At 40.8% G+C, this 14,001-nt stretch overlaps 1 protein-coding gene across 7 annotated transcripts in view; it reads left to right on the plus strand.

Annotated features, from left to right (window-relative positions):
• Positions 1 to 14,001, plus strand: part of TRIP4 (thyroid hormone receptor interactor 4) — a 66,617-nt gene that overhangs the window by 47,705 nt on the left and 4,911 nt on the right. For 6 of the 7 annotated variants that reach the window (XM_059180766.1, XM_059180761.1, XM_059180763.1 and 3 more), the window contains one exon: positions 9,112 to 9,214. In XM_059180766.1, coding sequence (XP_059036749.1) covers positions 9,112 to 9,214 — 103 coding nt within the window. Of the gene's footprint in view, positions 1 to 8,474; positions 8,580 to 9,111; positions 9,215 to 14,001 lie in introns of all 7 variants that reach the window. The other variant, XR_009355417.1, reaches the window with a different exon arrangement.

Below are 14,001 nucleotides of genomic sequence, written 5' to 3' on the forward strand. Positions count from 1 at the left end.
ACAACAAGGTATCGTTACCCCTCTTTTAGGGACGAGGAAATTTAAGACTCAGTTAAAGTAACTTGAGTACTATTAGTCAGTAAATGATAGAGATGAGATTGTTGTTCAAATCTTTCTACATAGTTGATTGAGAGGCATAGTCCAAGGAGAAGAAGAAGTGTGAGGTGGAAGTTATGGGCCTATCCAGAGAATAATAGCAAACCAGTTTGTTGAGAGATGGGTATGGGTTTGAAAGAGGAGGAAGCAGCAAACAAGAATGGAAAAGTATGTTGTGGTCCAGTGGTAGATAGCTTTGTATGATAAGCTTTAGCAGTAATGCTTTTTTCTATAGTCAGTTGTGGAATGGAGAAGGGGTGTTTGGAACGTGGTCATGGCCTTGATTTACGAAAATGGATCTGGCTGCAATGTGGAAGATGGATTACAGTGAAGATTCTGAAGGTGGGGAGGTACTAATGAGATGGCAGTTGTCATTCGAGGGTCAAGATTCTTTTTTTTTTAGTAAATAAATAAAATAAAGATTTTATTTATTTATTTGACAGAGAGTGAGCACAGGCAGATAGAGTGGCAGGCAAAGGCAGAGGGCGAAGCAGGCTCCCTGCTGAGCAAGGAGCCCGATGCAGGGCTCGCTCCCAGAAGCCTGGGATCATGACCTGAGCCGAAGGCAGCTGCTTAAACCAACTGAGCCACCTAGGCGTCCCACGTCAAGGTATTTTTAAAAGTCTGTTCTAGGATAATGCCAGTGAAATGAGACAAGAGGGGGACAGATGTAAGAGGTTTTAGGTAGAATTAATCACTTAATGTAACACCTTCATTTTACCTGTAAGTAAACCCAGGCTTAGAGGCAAAGTAGTCTGCTTGATCTAGAAAATCTAGAAGGTCTAGACCTGAGCCGAAGGCAGAGGTTTAACCCACTGAGCCACCCAGGCGCCTCAAGATTACTTAAAATCTTAAGAAAAAAAAAATTAATTCCACGCACAGTATTATGGTTTTTTACTTGGATAGTATAAAATGTTTTAATCTGTTTTGTTCTAAAAGACAAATGTCATTTTATGAAGGGGTATTGTTAATGTTAATAGCACCAGATTACCTAACAATGATCTTACCTTGGTAGGTTAACTGATGTCAAAGGATGCTCTAAGCTCTGCCTCAGAATAGTTGTTCTTAGTTGAGTCAACCAGCCATTGGGAGTTAAATTCTAAAATTACCAGATCCCCAAGTCGAGTTTTAGCGTTCTGAGTTATTAGTCCCAACGTAGACTTCAATGGTTAAGGACCTTACAATGTAGTATCTTTAAAAAAATTTTTTTAAAGATTTTATTTATTTATTTGACAGAGAGAGATCACAAGTAGATGGAGAGGCAGGCAGAGAGAGAGAGAGAAGCAGACTCCCTGCTGAGCAGAGAGCCTGATGCAGGACTCGACCCCAGGACCCCGAGACCATGACCCGAGCCAAAGGCAGCGGTTCAACCCACTGAGCCACCCAGGCATCTCTTTTAGTTCTTACTAGTTTAAGTTGAATTATTAAAAGCCTGCTATATGAAATTTAAGACCAAAAATAACTGTCATGTATGGGTGATTCCACTTTAGGTCTTTATGAGTAAGGGCAGAAAAGCTATGAGGTTAATTTTAGAAAAAATATACTTGCTTAGGTTCTCTTATGTATGGAGGTTTGAGCATAGAAAGCCACATTGGAAACTTAACTGTGAGTAGGATGGGACCAGGAAATCAACACTATGTGGCTTCAGCTAGATCATTTTCCGCAAATGGCTCTAAAACCCTTAAGCTGCACGTCACTCATACGTTATTCTTTTCACTTAGAGCAAACATGAGCTCTGTAGCATTGAGCTGTAACCCCCCTGTCTTTGATACTGAGCACATGACTTGAATTGGGTACTACTAGTACATGGGAGTTCAATATCCCACCTTGGGCCAGCTGGCATGATCTTTATTCAACTCCAGTCAAATATATAGTAGTTTTCTTGTCAAAGCCTCATGATCAATATGTCACTGATGTGAGAAAACTTTTATTCTCCAGTAGAGTGTGGCCTAGGGTACTAGTTGTGTGTCCTGTGAACACCTTGAATTGCTTTGAAGGAAAATGTACACAACTATTAGAGAACACAGTTGCTTTCAGGATATGCTTCTTTGGATGTGTTGTGCTTTGTAGCCTTTTTATCAGACTCATTTCCTTCTCTCCTGAGTATTATCACCTTAATCTTCTTGGAGTTGGTTTTCTGCTAACTGCATTTCAGAGCCTGATTTCATGTCTGTCTAGTTCCCTAAAGTTCAAACCAAGAAAACCTATAGCAAATATATGTTCTTTGTCAATGAGTTCTTTCTTAACTGTTTGCTTTAGCTTTTAGTCCTCTGGAGACAGATACAAGACTTAAAGGTCATTTGTGGATTTGTTGGGAAGAGTGACATCTTGCAGAGTTGGTGAAAATGGCCACTTGGCTCTGAATTAGTTGTGATTGCCAAAAAGTGGCAAAAGAAATGTTTTCTAGAGGACTGGTGAACATTTTTCCTCTGGAGAAGAGAAGAAAATGGCTGTTTAGTGTTAATTACCTGTTATGTTATACAGCTATGAAACTTATGAGCCATGAAAAAAGAGTAGGCCCAACCCTCTCCTCCTCCCCCCCAGGCTGGAAACCAGATGATAGGAGTCATGTTTCCTTCCTTCCTTCCTTCCTTCCTTCCTTCCTTCCTTTCTTTCTTTCTTTCTAATTATTTTTTATTGAGTTATGTTAGTCACCATACAGTACATTATTAGTTTTTGATGTAGTGTTCCATGATTCATTGTTTGTGTATAACACCCAGTGCTCCATGCAATCCGTGCCCTCCTTAATACCCATCCCAGGGCTCACCCATCCCCCGCCCCCTTTCCTTCTAAAACCCTCCATTTGTTTCCCTGGAGTCCATAGTCTCTCATGGTTCATCTCCCACTCCAATTTCTCCTCCTTCATTTTCCCCTTCTAATGTCCTCCATGCTATTCCTTATGTTCCACAAACAAGTGAAACCATATGATAATTGACTTTCTCTGTTTGACTTATTTCACTTAGCATCATCTCCTCCTGTCCTATCCATGTTGATGGAAAAGTTGGGTGTTCATCTCAACACCCAAAAAACAGAAGTCATTTTTTCTTAGGCAAGAACAGCCGCAACTTCCTGAGGAATCTGTTACTGAATTTCTTTTTTTTTTTTTTTAAAGATTTTATTTTATTTTATTTGACAAAGATTACAAGTAGGCAGAGAGGCAGGCAGAGAAAGGGAGGAGGAAGCAGGCTCCCTGCTGAGCAAAGAGCCCGATGCGGGGCTCCCAGGACCCTGGGATCATGACCTGAGCCGAAGGCAGAGGCTTTAACCCACTGAGCCACCCAGGCGCCCCGTGTTACTGAATTTCAATGGTTCCTTTGAATTGCTTGATTTTACAGCCCACATTCCTTGATCTGTCTGTTGTGCTATCTCAGTGACCCTTTCTTTAGCATCCTCTCTAAATTGGATATGATATCCAAAGTTTATTCATATTGTTTACAAATATGAACCTCCTTTCTCTTAATTTACTTTTGTTTTTTTAATGTAAGCTCTACACCTAACATGGTGCTTGAACACAACCCCAACATCAAGAATTGCATGCTATACCTACTGAGCCAGCCACGCCCCTGATTTAGTTTTCTGTCCATCAACTACATTTTAGTCTCTGACTCTCAGACCAAAAATCCCTTTCTTGTGAGTCACTGACATGCCAGTGTTTAATGTGGTCCATAGTACCCAGGCCCCAGCTGCAGAGATTATGCTTTTTTTAACGTACTGAGGCTCTGCCAAACTGACTTTGCTTTACTGCACTCTACCCCTTTTCCCAATACAAGACCTTACTTTACTTTATTCTTTGCAGACTGTTTTGTTCTTCAGCTCTGTTTCTTGTAAGCCTCTTGAAGTTCAGTATAAGAGCTTAGAAAAAGGAATATTCACATAAAACTCTGATTTAGATTAAGTTGGGAAAGTTGATTTTAATGTTTATCTTTATTGTGAGGCACGAGTGGGTCCAGGAACCTGTTGGATAATTTATTTATCTATTTTTATCTATATTTATCTATTTTATCTATATTTATCTATCATTTTCCCCATTATTTGACATTTGCTTACTCTGTTAATGTATGTCAGTGTAGTTAACATTAAACATAGGGCCTTATTGGACTACTTGCCAAGACACAAAAGTTCTAATTTAGCTTTAGGGATAACAGATTACAGAGTAGCACCTGCTTTTACCCAGTTATTGTCCTAAGAGTCTCTAGTTCCCAGCATGTGTGCATTTAGTATAGTTATGATAACCTTAATGTGTGGGGTGCCTGGGTGGCTCTATTAGATGAGCGTCTGCCTTCAGCCCAGGTCATGAGGTCATGATCTTGGAGTCCTGGGATCAAGCCCCGTGTCGGGCTCCCTGGTCATTGGAGAGCCTGTTTCTCCCTCTGCCTGCTGCTCCCAAAGCTTATACTCTCTCTCACTCTCGCTCTATCTTAAATAAATAAATAAAATCTTTAAAAAATACTATGTCTTTGGGCGCCTGGGTGGCTCAGTGGGTTAAGCCGCTGCCTTCGGCTCGGGTCATGATCTCGGGGTCCTGGGATCGAGTCCCGCATCGGGCTCTCTGCTCAGCAGGGAGCCTGCTTCCCTCTCTCTCTCTCTCTCTCTCTGCCTGCCTCTCCATCTACTTGTGATTTCTCTCTGTCAAATAAATAAATAAAATCTTTAAAAAAAAATACTGTGTCTTTAATCAACAGTTACAAATATGACATATGCAATGACATTAAAAAAAAAGATAACCTTAATGCACAGGTTGTTTTCATTATTCATTCATTCAGAAAATATTGATTGCCTACAATGTGCCAAGCATGATTCGGGGTGCTGACGAGTAAACAAAATAAACAAAAACACTGGCCTTCATGGGAGTTTTCATCTTTGTAAAGGGAGGCCAAATTTAAAAATGCAGTGGTGCCTGGCTGGTTCAGTTGATAGAGCATGTAACTCTTCTTTAATTTTTATTTCTTTATTTATTTGACAGAGCACACACAATCAGGGGGAGGAGCAGAGGGAGAGGGAGGGGAAAGAATCTCAAGTAGACTCTGCGCTGGGTGTGGAGCTCAATCTTACCACCCTGAGATCATGACCTGAGTCAAAACCAAGAATTGGATTCTTAAACTGAGCCACCCATGTGCCCTGAGCATGGGACTCTTGATCTCCAGGTTTTGAGTTTGAGCCTTAAATTGGGCATAGAGATTACTTAAAAATAAAATCTTTTAAAAATTTAAATAAGTAAATTATAATGTATTAGATGATGGTAAGTGCTATAGGGTTGAGTGTACCAAGTCTGTGAGGAGATTCATGCTCTGATTTTAAATAGAATGATTAGGGAAGGCTTACTGCAAAGCTGACATTTAAACAAAGTTCTGAAGAAAGAGAAGCCTTGTGCATATCTGGGTCGTGGTAGTGATGGGAGCATTCTAGGAAGAGGGAATAAGCAAGTGCAAAGATCCAAGGACAGGAACAACCTGGAAGTCAGTGTGGCTGGAATAGAGTGAAAGTGGGGGTAAATGTAGTAGGAAAAGATGTCAAAGAGGAAATAGAGAGCCAGACTCTCCAGGAACCTGAAGGTTATACTGAGGACTTAGGCTTTTATTCTGAGTGAGATGAAAAGCCACTGGGAAGTTTTAAGTAGTGGAGTGTATGATCTGATATGTTTTTTAAAAAATAGTTCTGACTGCCCTCTTAAAAATAGAAAAGAGAGAGGTTAAGGGCAGAAACAGAGAGACCAATTAGGAGATTATTGTGGTAATCCAAGAAAACATGATGGCTTGGACCAGCGAAGTAGCTGTGGAGGTCTTAGGAAGTGGTGAGATATTGAATATCCTTTGAAGGTGGAGTTAACAGAATTTCTTAGTGAGGTGGTTGTGGGGGTTTTGGCCTGAACAACTGGAAGGATGGAATAGCTAGTAGGCTGGGTATCTATTTATTCATTCATTATTCATTTTAAAGAGGGGAATGGATAAGAGAGGAGCAGGTTTGGAAATGAATCAGGATCTGTTTTGTAAAATTTTATTTGTACTGTGATAAAATATACATAACATAAAACTTACTATTTTAACCTTTTTTAAGTGTACAATTCAGTGGCATTATGTACATTTGTAATGTTGAGCAACCATTGCCACTATCCATTTCCAGAACTTTTTCATCATCTCAAACAGAAATACTGTCCCCATTAAATAATAACTTCTTCCTCCTCCCTCCAGGCCCCTAATAACCTCTATTTTCTGTCTCTTTGAATTTGCTTATCCTAAGTACCTTGTATAGTTACTCATCAGGTAATATTTGGCCTTCTGTGTATGGCTTATTTCAGTAAGTGTAATTTTTTAGTATATGTGCTGCCGAAGCGAGCACAGTAAGTGTAATTTTTTAAGATTCATCAGAATTTCTGGAATATTTTTAATATTCCACTGTATGTATGTACCATATTTTGTTCATCTGTCTGTGGATGAACATTTGGATTGTGGAAACTATTGGATGCTAGGAACATTGGTGAACAAGTGAGATGTTGGGAGCATGTAACAGCTTTCGATTTCTTTGAGGGATATACCCATGAGCGGAATTGCTGGACCTTACGGTAATTTTGTAACTCTTTGATGTTACAAAAACTGAACTGTTTTCCATAGCAGCTGCACTGTTTTATACCCATACCAGCAATGCATGACTGTTTTAATTTCCTCACATCCTTACCAATGCTTGTTATTTTCCATGTTTTTTGGTTTAGTTTTGTTTGGTTTTATTATAACCATCCCATAAGCATAAACTAATATCTCACTGTGGTTTAGATTTGCATTTCCAGGACCTCATTTTTTCCCCATTTTTATTGAGGTCTAATTGGCATATAACATTGTATTAGTTCACTATGTACAACAGAATGATTTAATACATGTATATGTTGCAAAATGATTACCACAATATATTTAGAGAATATCCATCACCTCTCATAGTTACAAATTCAGGACCTTATTTTTTAACTCTGAGCCTGAAGAAAATCACTAAGGTGGTAAATGTTGGGAGAGAAGAGGTCTGAGGCCTGACCTCTGAAGCACTCCCAACATTTAAAGGATGAGGTGATAAGCAGTAGGTAAATAGCAAAGCTAAGAAGAGAATGATATCCTGGAAGCCAAGTAAGGAACGTTCATGAAGAAGGGAGAGAAGAATTCTATCAGCTTCTACAAATATGTCAATTAAGATGAGAACTGAGCACTGACCATTTGATTTAGCAACATGGAAGTGAGCAATGATCTTTAGTTCACCAAGAATAGTTTTGGTGGAGTGTTAGGAGTGAAAGCCTGTCGATAATGAATTCAAGAAACAATAGAGGAATTTGAAGCAGGGAGCATACATAATCTTTTAGTGAATTTTGTTGTAAAAAGAATCAGAAATGGGGCATTTGCTTGAGGAGAATGGGGAGATTTTGTTTTATGGCAGACATTACAGAAAATATGTTTAATGGGATAGAGTCAGTAGAGAGGGAACATTTGTTGATGCAGAAAAAAGAGGAGAGAATGACTGAACTGGGTTATAGTTCTAGAAAAGTAGAGCTGTGAGGTCCTCGCAGCACTGTCCTCTGCCTCAACATTCTGAGACACAGAGGGGAGAGAGTAGGAAAACTGAAGAGATGTGAATTGTGACTGTTGCTGTTGACGCCTCTGTAGAATTCGGTTGAAAGATCTCGATGGCAGCCTCTGGTTTTATTCATGCCAAAGCACCTCAGCAGTAACAGCTGGAACCTGCTTTTCTTTGAGTTCTAAAGATCCAGGGTATAAAGAAAGAAGAGCATTTTCCTTCTCATCTTTACTCTTTTTTTTTTTCCTACTGTGAACATTTTGACCATGCCTCTGAATATAATTGTGTCTGATACTTAATATTAAGCTATGTTTTTTCAATGTACATGCCACACCTGTCCCGCACAGAGAGCCATGGTATGTGGGCAGGACCAAAAGGTGCTAAAAATCCCTTCTGTTTTCTCCACAGCCTTACTTAACCACTTAGAACAGAGTGGTCAAATGGTCAGTAAAGAAGTTTTAACTACCTATGTTTCTACTAGTTACAGAGAAATTTTAATTTTCTTATTTTACTGAAACCTCCATTTCTACTTTTGAGCCTTAGTTCTTTAGAGGACATATCCTAGCAGGTGAATAAGAGTGGAAAATAAGTTTATACATTTGATGGTAGTTACTAGGAGAAAGGCTCCTTTGCTAATATTATAGTCAGCCTATGAGTCATATTTGCCAAACATGCTAAATACAGGACATGAAAGATAGGAAAAAATGAAAAAAACAAATCAGCTGGGCATTGCTAGAGAGCACTTTCTGCCAACCCTCTATTGTGCCTTAAATTGTGATTATGTGGCCGGCCTAGTCTTACTCTAGGTTCTGTGTCTGTCTTTGCAGAAGGAATACAAGTCCTAAGTATTCACACAGATTTGTGATGAGAGATCCAAAGGAGGCTTCTAAATAATTTTCAGAATTGCTCTACCAGTTACCTTTTCACCCTAAGTAAGTCTGGAATGCATCCAGCAAAACAGCTTTTGCATGTTCATACCTTTCAGAATGAATCATCTTCCTTCCTTATAGTGAAAGAAGGGCTTGTTGACTATTTCTGGCAGCATTTCCACAAATGTTCTATTTTTCTTAAACCTTCCAGTGTTTCACTCAAGTTAACCTGGGGGTGCCCAATGTTCCCAAAGTAGACCTCCAAATCTCCCAACTTTGTCATTTATACTAAAAGAACAGTCAGTCCTGATTCTTCTGGAAAAATATCAGGTATTTTTTTTTTTTTTTTTAAAGAAGTTGTTCCCATTATAGGAGGTCAGAAATGGCAGGCAATAGACTGCATAAGACTACTGTGCTAAGGCCTGGGGAAAGGGGAAGGTTTGTTCTTGCTTGTTGAGCATAATCCTCTTTACCTGACTGAAATGGAGAGTGCTATCATCAGAATGTTGAGGTGAAATTTGGGACATCCTTTGATCTCCCTGAAATTCAAAATCTGTCCCAACTAGTCTGAACTTGTTATTTTTATATTTTGCAGTATCCAGACATGAGTCAAGAATCTGATTCTCCGTTTGTTTTCATCTGCACAAATCCCCAGGAGATGATTGTGAAGTTTCCTATTAAAGGAAATCCAAAAATCTGTAAGTCACAAGTTTTAATGGTCTAATTTTTGTTTCTTTTCTTTCTTTTTGTCTTGTGTCTCACTTGTTTAAAACCTTAAAATCTTCTCTTCTTACCCTGTTCTATGGCATCTCAAGCTTTGGAAGATTAATATAATTACATTTATTGATAACTTTAGTGTTAACCATAGCATAGCCTTTCCAAAGTGTACCTTGACCCACAATTATTGGCATGCTAGTGAATCACTCTAAACTTCTATGTAAGACCCCATTACTTTGAAAAATTTATTTATTCATTTTGAGAGAGATTGAGAGTATCCATGCAGTGCAAGGGATAAGGGAGAGAGAGAGAGAAAGAATCCCAAGCAGATTCCCCACTGAGCACAGGGCCCCGGATGCCGGGGCTTTATCTCACAACCCAGAAATCATGACCTGAGCTGAAACTAAGAGTCAGATGCTTAACCAGCTGAGCGACCCAGGTACCCACAGACCCTATTACATTTAAAATCCTTATTTGTCAGCCAAAAGAGTATGCTTTACTCTGCTGCACTACTCATTAAAGGAAGTAGTAAGCCCACACCAATGGCAATAATGACATTTATTCATTGTTCCTCAGTATTCAGTCCAAGTAAGATTTAAGTTGGTGTCTATTTTCGAGTGTTTTGGAGGCTCCACTTCCCACTTTTCCTGTGATTACTGGTTTCTAGAACTCTGCATTCTTGATTTTTATTCTCTTGGGAACCTCTTGATTATTTATTTTTCTGCAAACTTTTGCTTTATGTATTTGAGATTATAGACCCTCTGCATATTCACTTCTTTCTTTTTTTTTTTTTTAAGATTTTATTTATTTATTTGACAGAGAGAGATCACAAGCAGGCAGAGAGGCAGGCAGAGAGAGAGAGGGAGAGGAGGAAGCAGGCTCCCTGCTGAGCAGAGAGTCCGATGCGGGGCTCGATCCCAGGACCCCGAGACCACGACCTGAGCCGGAAGGCAGCGGCTTAAGCCACTGAGCCACCCAGGCTCCCCTCACTTTTTTTTTTTTAAAGATTTTATTTATTGGGGCGCCTGGGTGGCTCAGTTGGTTGGACCACTGCCTTCGGCTCAGGTCATGATCCTTGAGTTCCGGGATCGAGTCCCACATTGGGCTCCCAGGTCCATGGGGAGTCTGCTTCTCCCTCTGACCTTCTCCTTGCTCATGCTCTCTCTCACTGTCTCTCTCTCAAATAAATAAATAAAATCTTAAAAAAAAAAAAAAGATTTTATTTATTTATTTGACAGAAAGAGATCACAAGTAGGCAGAGAGGCAGCCAGCAGGAGGGGGAAGCAGACTCCCTGCTGAGCAGAGCCCGATGCGGGGTTTGATCCCAGGACTCTGGGATTGTGACCTGAACTGAAGGCAGAGGCCTTAACCCACTGAGCCACCCAAGTGCCCCTGCATACTCACTACTTCTTTTTTTTTTTTTCTTTAAATATTTTATTTATTTATTTGACAGAGAGAGATCACAAGTAGGCAGAGAGAGAGAGGAGGAAGCAGGCTCCCCGCTGAGCAGAGAGCCTGATGCGGGACTCGATCCCAGGACCCTGAGATCATGACCTGAGCCGAAGGCATCGGCTCAACCCACTGAGCCACCCAGGTGCCCCTCACTTCTTAATCACTTTTTGTTGACTTCATTTTTTCAACTTCCACCTCTTCTTCAACTTCCAACTTCTCTTCCTCTGTGTAGTCCTACCACAGCCTCTTCTATTTCAAAAAAATCTCAGGAAACACATAGTGGTGTCCTCTCTGCCTAGCTTATTTTTAAAAACCACCTCAACCACCCTCCCATTTGCCCATGTCAGTTACTGTTTTGTGCCTCTATGGCACTGCTTTCCCATTGTGTGAACTGGATGATTTGGGGGCAAGCATTGTCTTCAGCTGTGCACAACTCTACCTTACCCTGTACCTTGGGGACCAACTAGCCCTTTGATAAACCTATTCTATAGAGAAGTACTTTTCTTCCGCTCTCTCTTTCTCTTTTTTAAAGACTTTATTTATTTGAAAGAGAGAGGCAGCGCATGAGTCGGGAAGGGCAGAGGGACAAGGGGGCTCCCTGTTCACCGACAACTCTGGACTGGATCCCAGGACCTTAAGACTACGATGTGTGCTGAACTTAGATGTTTAACCAACTGAGCCACCCAGGTGCCCCTAGAGAAGTACTTTCCAAACTGTACTGTAAATTAAAATCACCTAGAAAGGTGTTAAAACACAAGTTTCTGGGCCCTCTCCCAAGTGATACTGATTCTGTTGCTCAACTAACTACACTTTGAGTAATACTGCTTTTGATCACAAAATACTTGGAGTGTGAATTTAGATTAATATATGTTCATCACAAAATTCAGGCAACCCTCATGATTTACAAGACATATATTCTTAAGATGCCTACATATCAGAAAATCTGAACATATTGCCTTTGACTTACATATATTATTTACTTCAGACTGTATCCCAGCAGGTAGCTAAGTGGTCCTGGAAGTTTTTTTTCTTCCTCTCTACTATTTAGAATTTGTTTGTTTGTTTATTTATTTATTTATTTATTAAGATTTTATGTATTTATTTGACAGAGAGAGATCCCAAGTAGGCAGAGAGGCGGGCAGAGAGAGAGAGGGAAGCAGGCCCCCCGCCGAGCAGAGAACCCTATGCAGGCCAGATCCCAGGACCCTGAGATCACGACCTGAGCGGAAGACAGAGGCTTAACCCACTGAGCCACTCAGGCGCCCCTATTTATTGTTTTTTAAAGATTTTAGTTATTTGACAGAGAGAGACACAGCAAGAGAGGGAACACAAGCCGGGGGAGTGAGAGCAGAAGTAGGCCTCCTGCTGAGTGGAGAGCCCGCCACGGGGTTGGATCTCAGGACCCTGGGATCATGACCTGAGCTGAAGGCAGATGCTTAACAACTTAGCCCACCAGGGGCCCTTAAAGATTTTCTTTTTAGGGGCACCTGGGTGGCTCAGTGTGTTAAAGCCTCTACCTTCAGCTCAGGTCGTGATCCCAGGGTCCTGGGATTGGGTCCCACATTGGGCTTTCTGCTCACCAGGGAGCCTGCTTCCCTCTTCTCTCTCTCTGCCTGCCTCTCTGCCTACTTGTGATTTCTATCAAATAAATAAATAAAATCTTAAAAAAAAAAAGATTTTCTTTTTAAGTGATATCTGCCCCTAATTTGGGGCTCAAACTCACAAACCCGAGATCAAGAGTTGCTTGGTCCACTGACTGAGTCAACTAGGTGCCCCCTCCACTATTTAGGATTTTTTATCTATTTTTATTTTTATTTTTTAAGATTTTATTTATTTATTTGTCAGAGAGAGAGAGAGAAAGTGAGTACAGGCAGGAGAAGCAGGTAGAGGGAGAAACAGGCTCCCCGCTGAGCAAGGAGCCCAATGTGTGACATCCCAGGATGTCAAGATCATGACCCGAGCCAAATGGAGATGCTTAACCAAGTGAGCTACCCAGGCATCCCTAGAATATTTATTTTTTTAAGATTTTTTTTTTTTAAAGATTTTATTTATTTATTTGACAGACAGAGATCACAGTAGGCAAGGAGAGAGCTGAGCAGAGAGCCCGATGTGGGGCTCAATCCCAGGACCCTGAGATCATGACCTGAGCTGAAGGCAGAGACTTTAATCACTGAGCCACCCAGGTGCCCTGCCCCCTTTTAAAAAAATATTTTATTTAGTTATTTTATTTTAGAGAGAGATAGAGAGTGCAAGCTGGGGGTGGGGCAGAGGGAGATAGAATATCAGGCAGACTTTTCGCTGAGCACAGAGACAGATGCAGGGCTCGATCTCATGACTTGCCCAAAACCAAGAGTTGGAACTTAACTGAGTCACCCAGGCGCTCCTCCACTATTTAGGATCTATTTATTTATTTAGATTTTTTTAAATGTATTTATTTAATTGACAGAGAGAAACAGCAAGAGAGGGAACACAGCAGGGTAAGTGAGAGAGGGAGAAGCAGGCAGCCCCATGTGGGGCTTGATCCTAGGATCCTGGGATCGTGACCTGAGCCGAAGGCAGACACTTAACAAGTGAGCCAACCAGGCGCCCCTCCACTATTTAGGACTTAAATCTCTTTTCTCTTTTTTTGGTTGTGGCAGTTTATCCCTCTTTGTTTCATTCTCACCTTAACTTTAGGCACCCATAGCAGCACTGGTGGTAGGAGCCAAAGATTTTAGGTCTTTTCTCCTGTATCTAGTGCTGCTTGCTCTTGAGTCCCTATAACCTTTTCTTAGCTTCCTTCCCTATCTTGGTTTTTATCTGCTGCTTAGCTCCTTTGAGAAAATGTTCTGTATAAACAAAGTTTAGATATTTCTCTGAAATGTTTTACTCTATTGCTTTCTCTCCCAGAGACCTACCTTCAATACATATACTGGCCTGTTTTTCTCGATAAGGTTTAATGAGGGGTGGGGGGAGTGATGTTCTTAGGAGAGAGCTTTAGTAACCTCCTGTCTTTTCCCCCATTGCTTCTGTTCTTAAAAGCTTTAAAAAGCCGGGGTGCCTGGGTGGCTCAGTGGGTTGAGCCTCTACCTTCGGCTCAGGTCATGATCTCAGATTCCTGGGATCAAGCCCTGCATCTGGCTCTCTGCTCAGCAGGGAGAATGCTTCTCCCCCTCTCTCTCTGCCTGCCTCTCTGCCTACCTCTGATCTCTGTCTGTCAAATAAATAAATAAAATCTTTAAAAAAAAAAAAAAAAAGCTTTAAAAATCCAAAAGGGGCTGTATGCTTCTTTCAGGGACAATAGGACTAGAGAGAAATTGTGAGACTGTAGCTTCTT

This window comes from Mustela lutreola, chromosome 7 (genome assembly GCF_030435805.1).
Source record: "Mustela lutreola isolate mMusLut2 chromosome 7, mMusLut2.pri, whole genome shotgun sequence".
NCBI classification, from domain to species: domain Eukaryota; kingdom Metazoa; phylum Chordata; class Mammalia; order Carnivora; family Mustelidae; genus Mustela; species Mustela lutreola.